Raw genomic sequence first — 18,401 nt, 5'->3', positions numbered from 1 at the left:
TAACAACAAATCTCTTTTGTGAATTGGCAAAGTACCTACAGGGCAAGGAATGCAAATGCAAGGCCATCATGGAAGTGCCAGGATGATGGGATATGGACTATCGTTTGCAGGTTTAGCAAACAAGTCCATTTCATTCGGGTGAGGAAGAAAATAAAGGCTAATTATATGGCACAATTGTTTTTACAGTACATCTTTAAGTATCATGATATGCTGGAGTCGATCCTTAGTGATCAAGACCCTCGGATGACCAATTTATTTTGGAAGGGGTTGTTTGAGAATATGGGTACCACACTGAAATTCTCATCATCCTTCCATTTGTAGACATATGGTTAGTTTGAGGAAGCAAATTCCACAATTTTAGATATTTTGAGGTGCTATATTTCAGACCACAAGACACAGTGGGAACAATATTTGCTCTTGGTTGAGTTTTCTCACAACAACACTATGCATAGTTCCACTGGTAAAGCTCCATTTGAGGTGGTTGAGGGTGGCAAGAAGGTACACCTATCTTGCAAACTAAGGATAAGATCTTGACCGTTATGTGAAAAACTTGGATGCACCCTATGCAAAGATAAAGTATGCACTTCAGAGACCACAGGAAAAGCAAAAGAGAGCTGTTGATTGTCGTAGACGTGCTTTGCAGTTTGAGAGGTCGATTATGTATTGCCATGTTTTGAAAGGGCAAGGTTGAAAAAGATAAAAGAAAGAGAAAGGTTGTATTCGAAGTTGAGTATGAGATACTATGGGCCTTTCTAGGTGTTGGAGAAGATCAATGATGTGGCATGTCAAATAAACTTATCTCCACATTGTCGGATACACAATGCCTTTCATGTCAATTTTCATGGTGATGTGCCAGAGGATATGTTTGTTGAAATTTAGCCTGAGATTGAGAAGCTAAATGAGATTTTGGTACCCGAGCAGGTTTTGACATGTAAGGAAAGAAAGGTCAAAGAAAAAGTTTCCAGGAGATACTTGGTGAAATTTTAGAATTATTCACCAATGGATGGCAAATGGATGGAAGAGGATGACTTGGTAGACCATCCTCAATTGTTGCAGCTTTACCTAGATGCCTTTCAGTTAGAGTCGACTTTAGTTCGTACTTAGTGAGGTTCAACAGAGTAAGGGTTCGGAGTATTGCCTGATGCTCAGGGGGGAGGTAGTACTTCCCACCTCCAGTTATGGACTGCTCTTATATGTAGTGGATCTTAGATGTATTCAGCATGTATCCAAGGTATTGTGCTGACAGTATGTTTGCTATGAGGTCACTACTTAGTGTACTAGTCATTGTGTGATGTATATAGATGGGTATGAGTTTCACCCGGGCACTGAAACTATACTTTTGTATTAGCTTATGATTAGTTTGGTATGAATTTTGCCTCAATTTTGAGACAAAAATTTCTAATTAGTTTCAGCTCAGTTTTTGATCAGTTTGAGAACCGTTTATGATCACTTTTGGGATCAGTTTTGCATCAATTTTTACATTGATTGCTGGTCAATTTTTGCAATGAGTTTGTGATGAATTTGGGGTCACATTTGCAGTAGTTTGTGATTAGTTCTCAGATTAGCAAGTGATCAGTTTATGATCAGATTATGTTCAGTTTTCAATGGATTACAGCTCATTCCATGGACAACAACATGTTAGTAAATGCCATTGATAGCTTCAGCTTTATGCTGAATTAATGCTTTTCTATGATTGATAGTCAGAACACTTGAGAGAGATGAATTACGGATGCATCCAATGAGTTTCTAGCAACAATTCTAGATTGATTTTCAATTTTATTATGTATATGCTGATTGGAAATTTTCAACAAGTTTGGGGCATGTAGCATGGTTGCACAACAGTGGATAATGTTGTGATTGTGATGCATTATGGAAATTCTAGTGCAATATGCTTTTCCTTTGGCACAATGCAATGTAAACAAGGACGATTTTAGGGATTTCAAGGGGGAGTCTTGTCATGGGGATGTGAAATTTTGAGATGCTTTAATCTTACTGATAATATTTGATTAAGTTATTACTAAAATATGCAAGGTTGTTTAGCACATGTGATGCACACGGCAGTTATTTCATGGTAATAAGCGAAGGACCCTAAGGACGCAGTGGGTATCAAAGGCAAAAGTTGTAATAAGTTATGCCAGTTGGGCTTTGGGGGTCAGTTGGTGTCAGTTTTGACCCTAGGATAGTTATTTGGCCAATAAGTGTTGGTGGTGATATTAGGGACTGGCATTAATTGATTAATTAATGCCAGTCTAAGAGTCAACAGAGGTTGGGAACCACTCTAGGTTGCAAATGGCCCAGGCAATTTAATTATGGATGGGACATTTAATTTTGGGCAGGGTCTAAAGGGTTGAAATTAATTTTCAGGATTATTTAATTTTGAAAATTAATTAAATGGTTGGATAATGCTGAAAAGTGGATTTAGAAGGTTGCCACTTGGCAAAAATGCCTATGCAAATTGAGAAAACGTTTTTGGGGGCTGGGTCTCAATCATTCAGTTAGTTTATAGCTTGGGAGGGAGCGAGAGAGAACTGTTGGTTTATTTTTTGATCAAAGAATAGCAATTTTTTGTAGAAGACAGCCATCTGGGGGCCTTAGGAGGCAGGGGATAGTAAAGAGTCACTTTTCAAGGGTTGGCAATATCATTGCTGATCAGGTGACAGCATTTTGGAGGTGTCTGGCAATATGTGGCTACATTAAATGCAGGCTGGAGCAGGCAGCATGCAGAATTTAGAGTTTCCTCATGAAGATTATCAGATTTTTCTCTCAACTTGGATTGTTCTCTCCTTCTCCAACCCATTCTCAAGAGATCTTAGCATTTCTCGGCCACTTTGAGTAGATCTCAACCAAATTTGGTGGACAACAGAAAGATCTTTGCTGTAAATCCTAAATTTCTGTAGAAATTAGGGTGTAATAGCCACATTGGGACCCATGCCAATAGGAGAAGGCATTGTACACTGAAATCTGCACCTAAAATTTGTGGAATTGACAAGGATTTCAAATGCTAGGCCATCCATTGTGAATTGGGGTAACATTTGGCTAGTTGCTGGTTCCATTTGTGTAATTCATGGGTAAAAATCAAGAGGCAATTCACCCAAATTGCTTGTTGATTGTATGTATAGCAAGGGGCATTTAGATTACCAAAGGAGATTGTGGAATCTCAACTTGTATACAATCCATTAGCAATTAAAGTTAAAAAATGCTGAAAGGGGCGCCAATTTTGGGGCCAATAGGAGGGTGTCTATTGTCCGAGATTATTAAGGTGAATTGTGCATTTCAATTCATAGGCTGGTTGCACTAATCTCCTAACATACTCTCTCATATCATGGGTGATATGATATGATACAATGATACAATGATAATGACTTATCATAGTCCATACAACAAGGACCATCACAATAGAACCATGGATACCTAAGCAATGGGTGATTAAGTTATTACCAAGGTACCTCGGAGAGAACCTAATGTCGATGTTGATCATATAAACTCTTGAAAATAGACAAGAATCAAAGAAGCTCTATATGTTTGTTAACAATGCCTCGTAGCAACATACATGACCATCTTGTCAACAATGCCTTGAGCATACGTGGCCATGCGTTCCCTACCTTTGGCTAGATCACTTAGCCGAAGGTCTGCTCATGTGAGCTTGGACTAGGAGTCAATCCCACTCTCTGTCATAAAACAACCCATCATGAACTTGGATATCAATCCTAACTTCAGGATTTTAGAACTTGCCAGACTTCAGTCTATGTGTGAGAAAATTCCCTCTCTAGATGCTTTGCACATGTATACTGGTATAGACGAGGTGGATCTATCCCAACTTGCCACCTCTTGTCAGAATTGGTGCAACAATGAAAGCATAGACAATGCCGAAATAAATTGCTGAACACAAGATAGAAGATAAATAAAGAGAGAGAACTTAGAGATGTGCTTGGGAAATGGAATTCATATATCAAACTTGACACAGCACGTACAACAATGAGTCATTGGCTGCATGGATCACTGGCACTATCACCGGCTCCTTTCTCCAATAAAAAGTCCACGTGGTGAATGATGATGATGATGACTAAGGAGGAGAAGGAGCCCCACAATTAATAGGCAATAAATATGCCTAAAATAGTAGTCGGTTGGCCTGCTAGCCCACTAGCATAAAATGTTGCCAATGCCACAATAAGTTACTATAAAAATGTCTAAATAAAAAACAATGTGTCGAGCCCTGACAAGCATGCACAGACTCACACATGAGGTGACAGTTCTACTAACACCCTCTCTCAGATCATGGGTGATTTGATACAATACAATGATACAATGATAATGACTCATCACAAGCCATACAACATAGAACCAATAGAGTAGAACTATGGACACCCAAGCAGTGGGTGATCAAGCCACCACCAAGGTGCCTTGGAGAGAACTTGATGTTGATGTCGATCATACCAGCTCTTGAAAACAGATTTAAGAGACAATATTCTCAATGTTCTTCTCCTTTTTTTTGAGAGGCTCGCGCAACTCTAATGATTCACCTCTTTCATTTCCTAACGATGGTGTCTACACCAATTCATGTCTTAGATAGGCTCTATCTAGTTTCCTTGTCCTATGATAGTAATTGGTAAGGGTATTATGTGTAGATTGAGTGCAAAATCAATTGTAGCATGGGCTTGCTTTTTATAGCTTTGCAAGTCATGAATATTGCTTGGCCCACATGAAACTCAGTGACTGCCATCGATGTCTTGCACTAGCATATAAGACCATCCTATAAAAAATTCCTTTGAACATATATTACCATGGATTCCCTGTGGATGGCCAAAGTGTCTCCTCATGGGAGGACAAGACTAGGAGCCAAGCTTGCTCTCTGCTAATAATAGCCCACGATGAACTTGGATGGCAATCCCAGCTTTAAGGTTTGAATGTGCAAGTCTTAGGTGAATGAGTTAGGGACCTCCCTCTCTGGAACTTGTGTACTGATCCCATCTCACCATCCTCTCATACTCCCTCTGTGGCATTGGAGAGTTGTGAGGGATGTCTCCATCACCTGGATTACAAAGTAGTAGAAAAAGGGGTAGTCAAGCCCTTCCCTTGGTTTGAAGAAGTGGATTCCTTTCGGGGACTTTTCCTTGGTTGGAGGATCGGAGTTGGATTTTGAGAAAGAGAATGACTCATCAAAGGACTCTGCATCCCATTTCTTCTTCTTCTTCTCCTTCGTTTGGGAGATTGCAAACTCCTGGTAGTCCTTTTGCAAATGGCCCTTCTTACCATAGTTATAACACTAGGCCTTCGACTTCTTATTCTTGTCACCCCTCTCTAAAGTTGTAAAGGTCTCACTAGAACCTCCATAATGAGATAGAAGTCTCCCCTGTAAACGCGAAGATGCCTCACGCTCAAGCAACATTTAGGACATATGTGTGAAGCTTATAGGTGTAGATGATGTCTGCACCCTCAAAGCATTCACTACTCCATCAAACTCGAGGGATCTTGTAGAGTAGTGTTCCCACGAGATGTGCCTTTGGAAGGGCAGATTGCATGTGTCGAAGCTAATCTTGTAGCTATGTAACACGGAACAAAAATGATTGAATGGTGTCCTTAGACTCAAACTTCATCTACTGAAGTTGGCCATAAAGGGTCACTGCATGCATAGTGGAAGGTGCCTCATACAACATTTGAAGCTTCGACCATACTTCGGGAGATGTCTTACAAGAGGTAACTACCAATAGAGCTTCTTTAAAAATACATTGAAGAAGAGCAAAATAGACATGCACATCATCCATATCCCATGTAAGCACAACTTTCTCATGGTTGTCCTCATCAAAATCTTCAGGATGTGGAAAAGGATACTAAGAGTGTGGAATAGCTCCACAATCAATGTACTAGATCTGCTTCTGCATAGACCAAGCTTTCCTGATAGCACTCCAAGTTAGATAGTTAGGGCCATGTAACTTATCATCCGCAGAAGTGCATGGAGGATCCATATGGAGAGGATAAGAAGAAGAGATAGAAAAGAGAAGGTATAAAGAGAGAGAGTACAACCACGCCAATAGCATAGATTGCACAAAAATAGAGTTCACATGTAGTATTCACAGGCTGATCACAAAAACACAAGGCTGCCAGTACCAAAATCTACAAGAAAATAGTCAGAAGATGTCATCAAGTAGTAGAGAAGTGTTAGATGCTGAAAACGCAAGAAATATGGGTAAAAAATAGTAGGCAACAACAATAGAGGAGCTGTCAGATGGAGCAACAGGGTTGCAGCTTGAAAATGCAGGTCGACTTGGGGCAGAAGTTCACAGACGTTGCATAAATGCAGCAACTGCAGGAAGCGCAGGCAACAAACATATCGTTGAGTAGCAACAGATTGGTGCCTGATCAACACATGGAGGAAAGATCTAAGATCAACAGGAAAAATTAGCAGCAGGAACCTAGATCCTGCAATCAGATACCATATCAGAAGTGGTGGAGCAATGGAAGCATAGATAAGGGCTAAAATAAATTGTTGAACGCAAGATAGAACAAAAAGAAAGAGAGAACACTACAAAGAAGAGAACTCAGAGATGTGCTCGGAAAATGGAATCCATATACCAAAATTGAGACAGTCGTGTATAACAATGATTCACTGGTTGCGTGGGCATTGGCATTGAGCCCCATGATAAATAGACAATAAATATGCCTAAAATAGTAGGTGGTTGACCTACATGTTATGCCGGCCAATTGGCATAAAATGCCACAAATGCCACAAATAAGTCACTAAAAAATGCCTAAATAAAAAACAATGTGCCTAGCCTTGTCAGGCATGCACAGACTCACACATGAGTTGACAATCACGCTAACACTTCTCACATTGTCTCTGTAGGACTCGAGAGTTGTGAAGGAGGATTGTATCATTTGCACTAGAAAGTGGCAAAAGGGGGGCAGCCAACCCCTTGCCCTTCCCTAAAGAAGATGACGCCTTTCGTGCCTTGGCCAGAGGATTCGAGTCGGAGTTAGAGGAGAATGAGGATGACTGGTCTGAAGAGTCCATATCTTGCTTCTTCTTCTCTTTCTTCTTTGTTAAAGCCGCTAACTCCTTACAATCCTTTTGTAGATGTATCTTCTTATTTCGTCCTGATCCATGCCCGTGGTCTTTGCCCCTTTGGTTTTGATCGGCTTTGCCTGCTTCTTTTGTAACAGGATATTGTATGCATGCTCAACCATAGAGCTATCGATTTTTGATGCCTTGCTCTTCAACATTGAAGGTTTGGATTCTGCATATGCTATATGGACTAGATTGGAAGAACTGTATGTACAAAAGAGTGCTGCAAGCGAAGTGTATTGGCTGAAAAAGCTTATGGATTTGCGTATGAAAGAGGGTACAACAATGTCTACTCACTTCAGTGAGTTTAACTCCATTTTCAGCCAGCTGGTTGCCTTGAAGTTCATGATTGATGAGGAATTTAAGGCTACTTTCTTGCTTTGCACTCTACCAGAGAGTTGGAATATATTCAGGACTGCTATGAGCAATTCTAATGTAATCCTTTTGTATGTTGATGTAGAGAGTGCTCTACTTATGGAAGAGATGAATCGACAGAACAATGCACCCAGCAAGTCTTCCAGTGCTTTGCATAATAGGGGCAGATCACAGCAAAAGGGCAAATATAATGGCAAGGGACGCAGTAAATCACATGGCAAAGATGTTGAATGCCATCATTGTGGCAAGAAGGGTCACTTTAAACGTGACTGCTACAAATGGAAGAAAGAGAAAGGAAAAGGCAAGAAGACAGATGATAGCAAGGAAGAGAAGGACAATCAGCCTAAGAAGAGCAGTGTAAAAATTAAAGAGGTGAATGTAGTTACTCATGATAGTGATAGTGGGAGTGACGTACTCTTTGTCTCTTCACACTTTGGTGCATATGCTTTACTTGCAGATACAGATGATGACATGCATACCTGGATTCTCGATTCAGGTGCTTCCTTTCATGTCACCCCTCATCGTGAGTGGTTCTCCGTCTATACAGGGGGTTGACATGGTGTTGTCCATCTTGGGAATAACTATGCATGTGAGATTGCAGGTATTGGCAGTGTGCAGTTATAGTTTCAACATGGCTCTGTCTTTACACTTCAGCATGTATGGCATGTATCTCAGCTCAAGAAGAGCTTGATTAGCACAGGGCAGCTAGATGATGATGGTTTTCATACCACCTTTGGTGATGGAAAATTGAAGATCTGTAAGGGATCTAGGGTTATTGCTAGAGGTTTCAAGAGTGATACTTTGTATTCACTTCATGTATCTAGTGTCCGTGACCATGTTGTTGCGGTGACCAAGTAGCCAAGTGTTTCTTTGTGGCATGGCCGGTTGGGACATATGAGTCAAATAGGAATGAAAGTGCTTTCTCGTTTGGGTTACTTGCCTTGTCTTCATTATGCTGATTTTGAGCATTGTGATCATTGCATTTATGGCAAACATGCATAAATGTCTCACAAAAAGTCTCTTTCTTTGAAATCTTCTCCTCTAGAGTTAGTACATTCGGATGTATGTCAAATGCCAGAATTATCTTTAGGGGGAAAGAAATATTTTGTCACCTTTGTCGATGAAGCTATACGGAAAGTATAGGTTTACCTTATTCGTAGCAAGGATGAAGTGCTAGACAAGTTTAAAAAATTCTTGGCATTGGCTGAAAATCAGACAGATAAGACACTTAAGTGTCTTCGCTCTGACAATGGTGGGGAATATGTGTCCAAGGCCTTTCAGGCATTTTGTGATAGCAAAGGGATAAAAAGGGAGCTCACTGCCCCTCATAATGCGTCCCAAAATGGAGTTGCAGACCGTATGAATCGGACCATACAGGATAAGGTCCGTACGATGCTGTCTCATACTGCATTACCCCATGGTTTTGGGCAGAGGCTGTTATGATAGTCGTTCACTTGATTAATTGGTTACAAAATATGTCTTTTGGGGAGGGGGGTTTTCCAAGAAGCGTGGTCGGGCAAGCTACCTTCATATGCTCATTTGAAAGTGTTTGGCTGTGAGGCTTTTGTGCACATTTGTAAAGAAAAACACAGCAAACTTGAGCCAAAGTTCTGTAAATGCATTTTACTAGGATATGGTGATGAGGGTGAAATGGGGTATAGATTGTGGGATCCTGAGAAAAGGAAAGTAGTACATAGCAATGATGTTATCTTTCAGGAAGATTGCATACACAAATAGCTCGAAAAGATTGAGGTGGTCCGTAGGGTTGTATTCTGGGAGAAATACCTTTTGGACAGCAAAATGTGCCCGCTGTACAGCAGCAAATACCTGCTGTAAATGAACGTGTAAATGTAGGAAATGATGCTGGAAATGATCAGCCCGCTATTGCCCATGAAAATGAGCCATTACATGTGCAGAAACAGCCAGGACAACAAGCTGTTAATGCTGATTTGCAGGTTGAATTGCCAGGACAGCATTCTGAAAATTGAAATTGCAGGAATAAAAGCAAACAATGACCATTGGGTTAGGAGATCGTCTAGGGCTACTAGACAACCTAATCGATTTGTTCCTAGTGCAATTAATATTGCTGATTATGTCATGATGTCAGATTGTGGTGAACCGTCTTGTTGCAAGGAAGCAATGGACAGACATGACAGCAATAAATGGTATAAAGCCATGCTGTCAGAGATGGAATCTCTTGAAAGAAATGGCACTTGGGACTTGGTGCAGTTGCCTAAAGGGCAGAAAACCCTTCCATGCAAATGGGTTTACAAGATGAAGGTCACTTCTGGTTCCTCACCAAAGTACAAAGCAAGATTGGTTATAAAAGAGTACAAGCAGAAGCATGGAATTGACTTTGATGAGATTTTCTCTCCTATAGTCAAGATGACTACATTGAGAATCATTTTGGGCTTGGTTGTAGTTGAGGATATGGAGCTTATACAGATGGATGTAAAGACTGTGTTTTTACATGGTGATCTACATGAAGACATATATGTAGCAGCCTGAAGGGTTTATTGAACAAGGGAAGGAAAAAATGATATGTAAACTCAAAAGAAGTTTGTATGGGCTGAAACAAGTACAAAGAGAATGGTATCATAAGTTTGATATATTCATGCAGTCCCAAGGCTTTCATAGAAGTCAAGTGGATCACTGCTTGTACAAAGAAGGCATCAGATGACAGCCTGATTATCTTGGTTTTGTATGTTGATGACATGCTGATTGTTGGTAGGGATACTCATGCCTTGGATTCATTGAAGCAAAGTCTTCATGGCAGCTTTGACATGAAGGATCTTGGTGATGCAAATCACATTCTTGGCATGCGAATACTCAGAGATAGATGGAAAGGCTTACTCTATCTATCTCAGCAGGAGTATATCTCCAAAGTTTTGCAGCGTTTCAATATGGAGGGGGGAAAACAATTGGGGTTCCATTGCCTCCATATGTGAAACTTAGTGCAGAGGACAACCTACATCTGAAGACGAGAGGGATGAAATGGCCAAGATACCATATGCTTCAGTTGTTGGCAGTTTGATGTATGCTATGATTGCTACACGTCCTGACATTGCCTTTGCAGTGGGAATGGTTAGCAGATACATGGCAACCCCTGGCAAGAAGCATTGGGATGCAGTGAAAGGTATTATGAGATATCTCAAAGACACATAGGAGTTGTGCAACTGCTTTGGAAAGTAGAAGGCATATGTTGTTGGCTTTACGGATGGAGACTATGCTGGTCATGCAGACTGTAGGAAGTTCACTTCTAGGTATGTGTTTACTTTCATAGGAGGAGCATTCTCTTGGATCTCCAGGCTACAAAAGTGTGTTGCATTGTCTACTATGGAGGCAGAGTATGTGGCTGCCACTAAGGCATGCAAGGAGGCTTTATGGCTTTTACGTCTGGTGGGAGAGCTTGGTATCACAGAGTTACATGTTCTCCATTGTAATAGTCAGAGTGCTATCATGCTAGCACGGAATCCTGTCTTTCATGCAAAGACAAAGCACATACAGGTGAAGTACTACTTCATTAGAGATGTACTTGACAGCAAAAGCATTGAGCTTATCAAAGTGCATACAGATGATAACCATGCAAACGTTCTCACGAAGGGTCTTCCAGCAGAGCGGTTTGCTCATTGCCGAGAGATGATGGGAGTTGGATAGATATATGTATTTCAGCTTTGTATATACCTAGACTTAGCTGATTCTTTTCTCCTCTTAAGGCACATTGCCTTTAGGTGGGAGGTTGTTGGGAATAAAGGCTCCGTGCCTTTTAAATGTGCTCAGGTGTGAACATACCCTTAGCACTTGTACTTACACTTATATATCTATCTAAAAACCTAAAAGTACTCTCTCGTCATTGTACTTGAAAAACATGCTCACTCTCTACTCTGCTCTCTCTCACTCTCTTTGTCTCTCACTACGTGCAGCGACATTCTGTCTTGATCTCCGTGCCTAACCGGTCCCTACAGTGTCCATATTGAGAGGTCTCATCATTACCTGGTTTCATTTTATTGTATGAAGACATCTTGTTGTAATTTCTCGACTGAGCAGAAAAATTAGTACTAGCTCAAAGCTTTGGCTTGCAATCAGGTGCCTTTGGCCCACCAAATCAAAGGATTAAGTGATATTTTGGCAATGGACCCATGGAATCAACCTTTCTTCTCTGATAGGGTGATGATTCTTGATCAAGCACTTAATTACAACAATCGGTAAAGAAATATAAACTAAAATTCACACTTTATCTAAAATTTCTTGGACAATGGATAGAGTGTTGGCCCCAAAATTAGTCCCCCCTTTTGGTATTTTTTAAACTTTATTGACTAATGGATTGGGTACAAGCTGAGATTCCACAATCTCTTTGGCTGATCCAAAAGCCCCTTGCTATAGTTGCAATCAACACACAATATGGGCAAATTGCCCCTTGAATTTCACCTAGGACTTGCTCTAATTGGACTCCAAAGGCCAAATGTTGCCCCAAATTCACAATGGATGGATTGGCTTTTGAATTCCCTAATAATTTCACAAATTTCGGGTGCTGAATTCAGTGTATAATGCCTTCTACTAATGGCATGGGTCTTGAGGTGGCTGATAAACCCTAATTTTTTTAGAAATTTAGGGTTTACATTAGAATTCCCTTTGTTGTCCACCAAATTTGGTTGAGATCTGCTTCAAATGGCCAAGGTAAGCTGAGATCTTCTGAGAATGGGCTAAAGGAGGTGAGAGAATGCCATAGAGAGAAAATTCAAAGATTTCTCACGGAGAAACCATCCAATCTGCTTGTCTGTTTCAACCAACAAGAAAAGCGGTCGCCTGTAGCGTGGGAATACGAGAATGCTGTCACCAGCCAACTAATGATGTCACCAATCCTTGATGGGCCTTCTCCTACTATGGCTTGCCTATTGATGGCTCCAGATGGTTGTCACTTGTTGTAATCTATTGTTTTTTGCTCAAAAAATGGACCAACAACATTCTCTCTTCTCTTCTAGCTAAAAACTGATGTGAATGGTTGAGACTAAGCCCCGAAAACGTTTTCTCAGTTTGCATGGGTATTTTTGCCAAATGGTAACCTTTTAAATCCAAATTTCAACACTATCCAGCCATTAAAGCCCTTTTAACCTTGCCCAAAATTAAACGTGTCCATCCATAATGTAATTAGCTAGGCCATTTGCAACTTGGAGTGGCTTCCAACTTGTGTTGATCCTTAGACTGGCATTAATTAACCAACTAATTTTAGTCCTTAGTATCCCCACTGACACTTATTGGCCAAACAACTGTCCTAGGGTCAAAATTGACACTAATTGACCACCATAGCAGAACTAGCATAACTTATCACAACTTTTGCCGTTGATACCCATTGCATCTTGGGGTCCTTGACTTGTTACTATGAAAAAACTGCCATGTGCATCACATGTGCTAAACAACCTTGCACATTTGATTAGTAACTTAATCAAATGTTATCAACAAAATTAAAGCATCTCAAAATTTCATGTCTCGCTGTGACAACCACCAAGGTGCCTCAGAGAGAACTTGATGTCGATGTTGATTATATGAGCTCTTGAAAATAAAGAAGAATCATAGTAGCTGGCTATGTTTGTCAACAATGCCTCATAATAGTATACATGACCATCTTGTCAACAATGGCTCTGAGCATGTGACCATGGATTCCTTGTTTTCAGCTACCTCACCTCACTACCTTCTCACATTGTCTCTTTAGCTTTCGAAAGTCATGAGGAATGACTCCATCATCTGCATTAGAAAGTGGTAGAAGGAGGGGTAGCCAACCCCTTGCCCTTTAGTGCCTTCGCCTTTGCGTTGGCCAAAGGATCTGAGGTGGAGTTAGAGGAGAATGAGGACGACTCACCGTACTAAGATGAAAGCCATTCGTGTAATCTCAATGACGCCTCATGCTCAAGTAACATTGAGGACATGTGTAAAATTGATTGGCATCAATGATATTTGGGCCTTCAAAGCATTGGCTACTCCATCAAACTTTGAAGGAAGCTTACAGAGAACAGTCCCAACTAGATGAGCCTTTGGAAGAGCACATTGCATGTGCAAAAGTTGATCCTATACCTATGTAACACGAAGCAAGAAAGACTCAACTCCTTTATCCATAGAGGGTAACATCATGCATGTTTGAGGAGCTTGGTACAATATTTGAAGCTTCTTTCAAAGTGCCAAAACTATCTTGTAGGAGGTAACAACAAGTAGAACCTCTTTAGAGATATGTCAGAGAGGAGCAAAATACATACGGGTATCATCATAATCCCATGTAAGCACAACTTCCTCATGGTTGGTAGATCCGAATGATTTGGAAGGGGAGTAGGAGGTTGGGGCTGCTCAAGAGCTTCGGAAACAATGTACCATAAGCACTTTGCACAAACGAAGCTACACTGCAAAGAGAGAACTCAAATATATGCTTGGGAAATGGAATCCATGTACCAAACATGAGACAGTTACATACATCAGTGAGTCATTGGATGTGTGGGCACTGGCCAGTGGCACCACCTCCCTCTCTTCAATAGGAATTGCTCTAGAAGGCTACAAAGGGAATGAGTCACTGAGAGGAGGAATCCCGAATAAACATTCATAAAATGTAATCATAAATGTTGGTCGGCCATAAAATAATGCTAGAAACCACAAAAATAAGCACTAAAAAAATGCCTAAAATAATCTCCTATGTCGAGCCCACAAATACACATACATAGACTCATGAGCTGATTAATTTGCTAAGAGCAACTCCCTTTGTAAGAAAAAGTATTTTGCTTTGGTGAGTTGTGTTGCTGAAAATGCCTATGAAAGCTAGGTTGTCAAAATGGACGAACACTATACATGGTTGCCTGTTTTATAAGATATGAGATGAGAATTCCTTTCACCTGTTCTATAAATGTAGATGTAATAGGAGTATTTGAGATCGGATCCAAAAATGACTTGGAGAGGTTGACCTAGCTAATCACTTTGATAAGTTACCCTAGTGGAATTTAAGGATGGTGAGTAGTGTTAAGAAGAGGGATGAGAGCATGAATGCATTCTTCAAGAGTTTGATAGCCTTTCTCAAGGGTTGTAAATATTTTTCTTGGATTGATGTGTTTCCTCATAATAAAAATAGATTCAACTTAATTCCTTGAAATAGATTTGGTCAAGATAATTGTGAGATTGTTGAGTCCTTTATTATATTCATATAAATAGCAACATAATACATTCTTTACAAAGACAACATTATCACCTAATATCAATGCTTTATCAATTACTTTTTTTGGGTTTGAAGGTGTTAAAGTTTTCCTCATTTTTCAACAATACTGTGTTTCAATGAATCTATATAATATACAAAGTATCTTTTTTTTAAAAAAGTTCATAATTGCTAGGGATATTGGCTTGATTATTCAAAGATGCACAAAACTATTCTTTATAAACCATTTATTTGTGGGATAATTGTATTAGTTTTTTAGAAAAGCTATTGGTTGATTGATTAGGTGATCTTTTTGACACATACATTTATCTTTTCAGGCCACACAACTCATGGAGGTGTCCCACTCTTTCTTCCTAGATGATTCTAGATACAAATTGGTAGAACAATTTAACAAGCAAAGTGCGGATTTTGAGTTTCAAGATGTTTTAAAAGAATTAAATCTTCCATTAAGTGTTTGATCTTTAGAGTTGAATGTCTCAAGACATGGAATTTTTAAAAGCCTTACATGGGATATTAGATGACTTTGGACTTGGTATTTTACAAACACATGCACATGCTTCCATTTGCGCGCGCGCACACACACACACACACACACACACAAAATAAACTAATTTAGACTTTACAAGTTAAACATTAGCAAAGGCATGGCGACTTTTTTGAGAGAGGGATCACAGAGATTGTAAATAATCTTTTTGGTGTCCTAAATCCCTTTCCAAAAGGATGCCATTTCATAGGGATAACATTCATGTATATTATACATTGGTGGCTAGTGAGTTTGTTTACTTGGTGGGTAGGATTGCCTTGGTAATGCTTGGCTTTGATTTCCCTTAAATGCTAAACAAGAACATACATTTTTATATATATGTTGTGAGCTCAAATGTGGTAAGATTGATGTGATCCTTAAAGCAAAAAGGAAGAGAAAGTGAACACAAACACTCCTATAGTAGTTACAAAAGCTTCACCTTTTCAATGATTTATATGTATATGCATAGAAAGGTGCAAGTCACAATACACTAGAGAAAATTTGAAGTATCTCACATATGAATGGCCATCTATGCTCCTCATATACAATAACTATTAAGGTGACGTTCGAGATTCTACATCCATGTGTGTACCACTAGCAAAATTGGAACAAGATGCTAATGATACACACACACACATACGTGTATATATGTATTTTGGAAGTGTGTGTGTGTCTTTTTTTTCTCTTATATCGTGCATTACAATACAACATGGTTTGCTAATACTTAGATATCACTCAAACTAAGTGGAATCTAGTTATCAAGTTAGGTATTGTGAAGATTGATACATATCATGCAGGGTTGTGTTCCCCATAGGTTCCTTGGCACAAAGATGATATAATTAGGCTAGTATACATGGATGGTCATCTTTTCCATGGGATATATAGTGCCATTGGGTAGATATGAATATCACACTAGTTCGACATTGAGATAGAATGGTATGTATACATGTTTGAGGGTGCATGCATTTACTAGTTATGCTATAAGGAGGTGGTTATGGACACTAAGAAACCTAGTATCTTGTAGGAAGTTCTAGAATGTTCTTATGTCAATAATAACCTCCTCAACTTTGCATGAATAAGGGTCTTAGGCTACAAGCCCTTCAATCTTTCCAATGTTGGTTATAAGACTTTTGTGAGGTAAATTCTCTTCAGTTTCAATTCGAGCCATGTATTTTTAGTTATTGTGTTAACTTACCTTGTCTTATATTCGTCGACTTAGTCTTATATCAATATATTATCTTATCTCGAGGATCTAGCCTTGTTAACACGATTGTATCAATCTTGTATCAAGAAGTATGTTGTGGTAATTCCTTATATTGTAATAGTGAGTTTTTTTCTTTTTTTTTTCTCATTCTTTTTAAAGTTAATCTCTCGTAAGTTGTGAGGCAATAATCCTTGTCCTTGTCGTCCTCATCATGACAATGTGGCAAGACTTCATACTTTGGTAATGCTTAGTTGTGATGGATGCAGTGATGGAAAGTGTCATCAACATCTTGAAAAATATTCTAGAATAAATTTGAGAATATCATACGAGTAATATGTGATTACAAGTGGAGAAACCCTAAGCTCTAGGATGAGCCATCCAAGACCTTTAAAATTAACTTTAAGCACTTTGAGAGGCAAGTCTACATTAAAAAGTCCTTTAACATCTTGTAGCCTTCCTCCTAGCTACATGATGAGCATAAGGTAAGTCTACTTGAAATTTTCAATGGAATCAAATCAAAGATCGAAGGCTTTTGATAGTAGGTGTACTTGTTTACTTGCATGTAACTTAAGCGATATGATGATCATGCTTCAAGTGGGACTTATTGGTCCACTTCTCTCAAGTATCTCTCTCTCTTGGTTTGCACCCTTACTTGAGAGGGAATCTTCTCTACTTCATAATTTTGAAGGTTTTGTTTGAGAATTCTCAACTAGGCTTTAAGATATTGATAGAGTTAGAGTTGTTGAGACCAAAACAAGAAGTCTATCAATTTATGCATTTGAATTTTGGCAATTCACATGCGATTTGACTTGGCATGAGGATTCTTTTGTTAGTCGATTTCCTTGGGGTTGATTGATGATGTGAAGGATCTTCTATTGACAATGCTAGAGCTTTATAGATTAAGTGACTTCATTTCTCAAGCAATAGAAAGTGACAGTCACTATTTAAGAGATACCCAAAAAAGCGCCATGAGGCTTCATTAAGTTTAGATACCATGACAACACAATGATCTACGAAAAATAAAAAATCAATGTCAAGCCCATGTGAATTGATTCAACTCAATTCAAGTCATTGTTAGCTCAAGAGAAGCAATAATAATATGCTCTTGGATTGTGTTTGTATTGTGGAGGTCTTGGACATATTGCTCATTGTTTTCATAATAAGAGCTACAAGTTCGAAGCTCCATAGTGCCTAGCAATCAATAAGGGAACCAAATGCATTGTCTCAATGCTCCGTTCTTGCATCTTAAAATGAGATATTCTCACGACAACCAGTATTATGGTCTCTTGAAATCAAGAAAATTTCAACTTTGCACAGTAATAAGAAAGAGCTCCAAATGATCTTATCTTTCTTCTGCAAGTCAAAAAAATATTTTTCTTGAACTTTCCAAGGATCATTTTGTCTAGAATGTTAATCGAAAAATTCAAGATAAGTGTTGAAGGCTTTGAGGAAGTTAAATGCCTACCCTATTATCAAGGGCTATTGTATATACCACTTTGATCACTCCAATTACATATACTCCAAACATGGCACGACCTTTCAATTGCATAACATTTTAGGGTTAATAAAATAATATAGCTTATCTATCAATACTATTGGTGGTCTTAAATGTGAAAATTAGTGAAAGATTTTGTATGAAAATGTGCTATATACAACAGAGAAAAAGTTCCTTGCCGTTGATCTCATGGGTTGCTTCAGGCCTTACCTATTTCTAATTACCCTTGATCATTTGTGTAATGGACTTCAGGCCTTACCTATTCCTAATTACTCTTGATCATCTGTGTAATGGACTTCATCATCACATATCGACCTTCCTCCAAGTTCGATTCCATTCTTGTGGTGGTCAATAGATTTATTAAGATGTCACACTTTATTGCAACCCATAAGACAATTTTTACTGGTAAAGGCATGACTCGATTTTTCCTTGGGACATATCTACTTGTTATCATGGGTCACCAAATGATATTGTTTCAAATTGAGGACCATAGCTTATCTTAAGTTTTTGGAGAAGTCTCCTCAAGCTCCTAGGTATCCAAACCAACCTCTATTCGGT

The 18,401-nt window shown here is 39.2% G+C and overlaps 1 protein-coding gene across 2 annotated transcripts in view; it reads left to right on the top strand.

Moving 5' to 3' along the window:
• The window catches only part of LOC148036189 (ATP synthase F1 complex assembly factor), a 42,493-nt gene extending 27,276 nt beyond the window's left edge, over positions 1-15,217 (top strand). The window contains exon 6 of one of the 2 annotated variants that reach the window (XR_015690921.1): positions 14,939-15,073. Coding sequence is in view for 1 of the 2 variants with exons in the window: in XM_087678196.1 (XP_087534322.1) it covers positions 14,939-15,079 (141 nt within the window). In the remaining variant the exon portion in view is untranslated. Of the gene's footprint in view, positions 1-14,938 lie in introns of both variants that reach the window. The other variant, XM_087678196.1, reaches the window with a different exon arrangement.
• Positions 15,218-18,401: the final 3,184 nt, after the last annotated feature.

This window comes from Lygodium microphyllum, chromosome 5 (assembly GCF_053477565.2).
Source record: "Lygodium microphyllum isolate KBCC chromosome 5, Lygodium_microphyllum_v1.1.10, whole genome shotgun sequence".
Classification (NCBI taxonomy): Eukaryota; Viridiplantae; Streptophyta; class Polypodiopsida; order Schizaeales; family Lygodiaceae; genus Lygodium; species Lygodium microphyllum.
The sequence above is the reverse complement of the archived record's forward strand: the minus strand, read 5'-3'. Positions and strand labels throughout refer to the sequence as shown.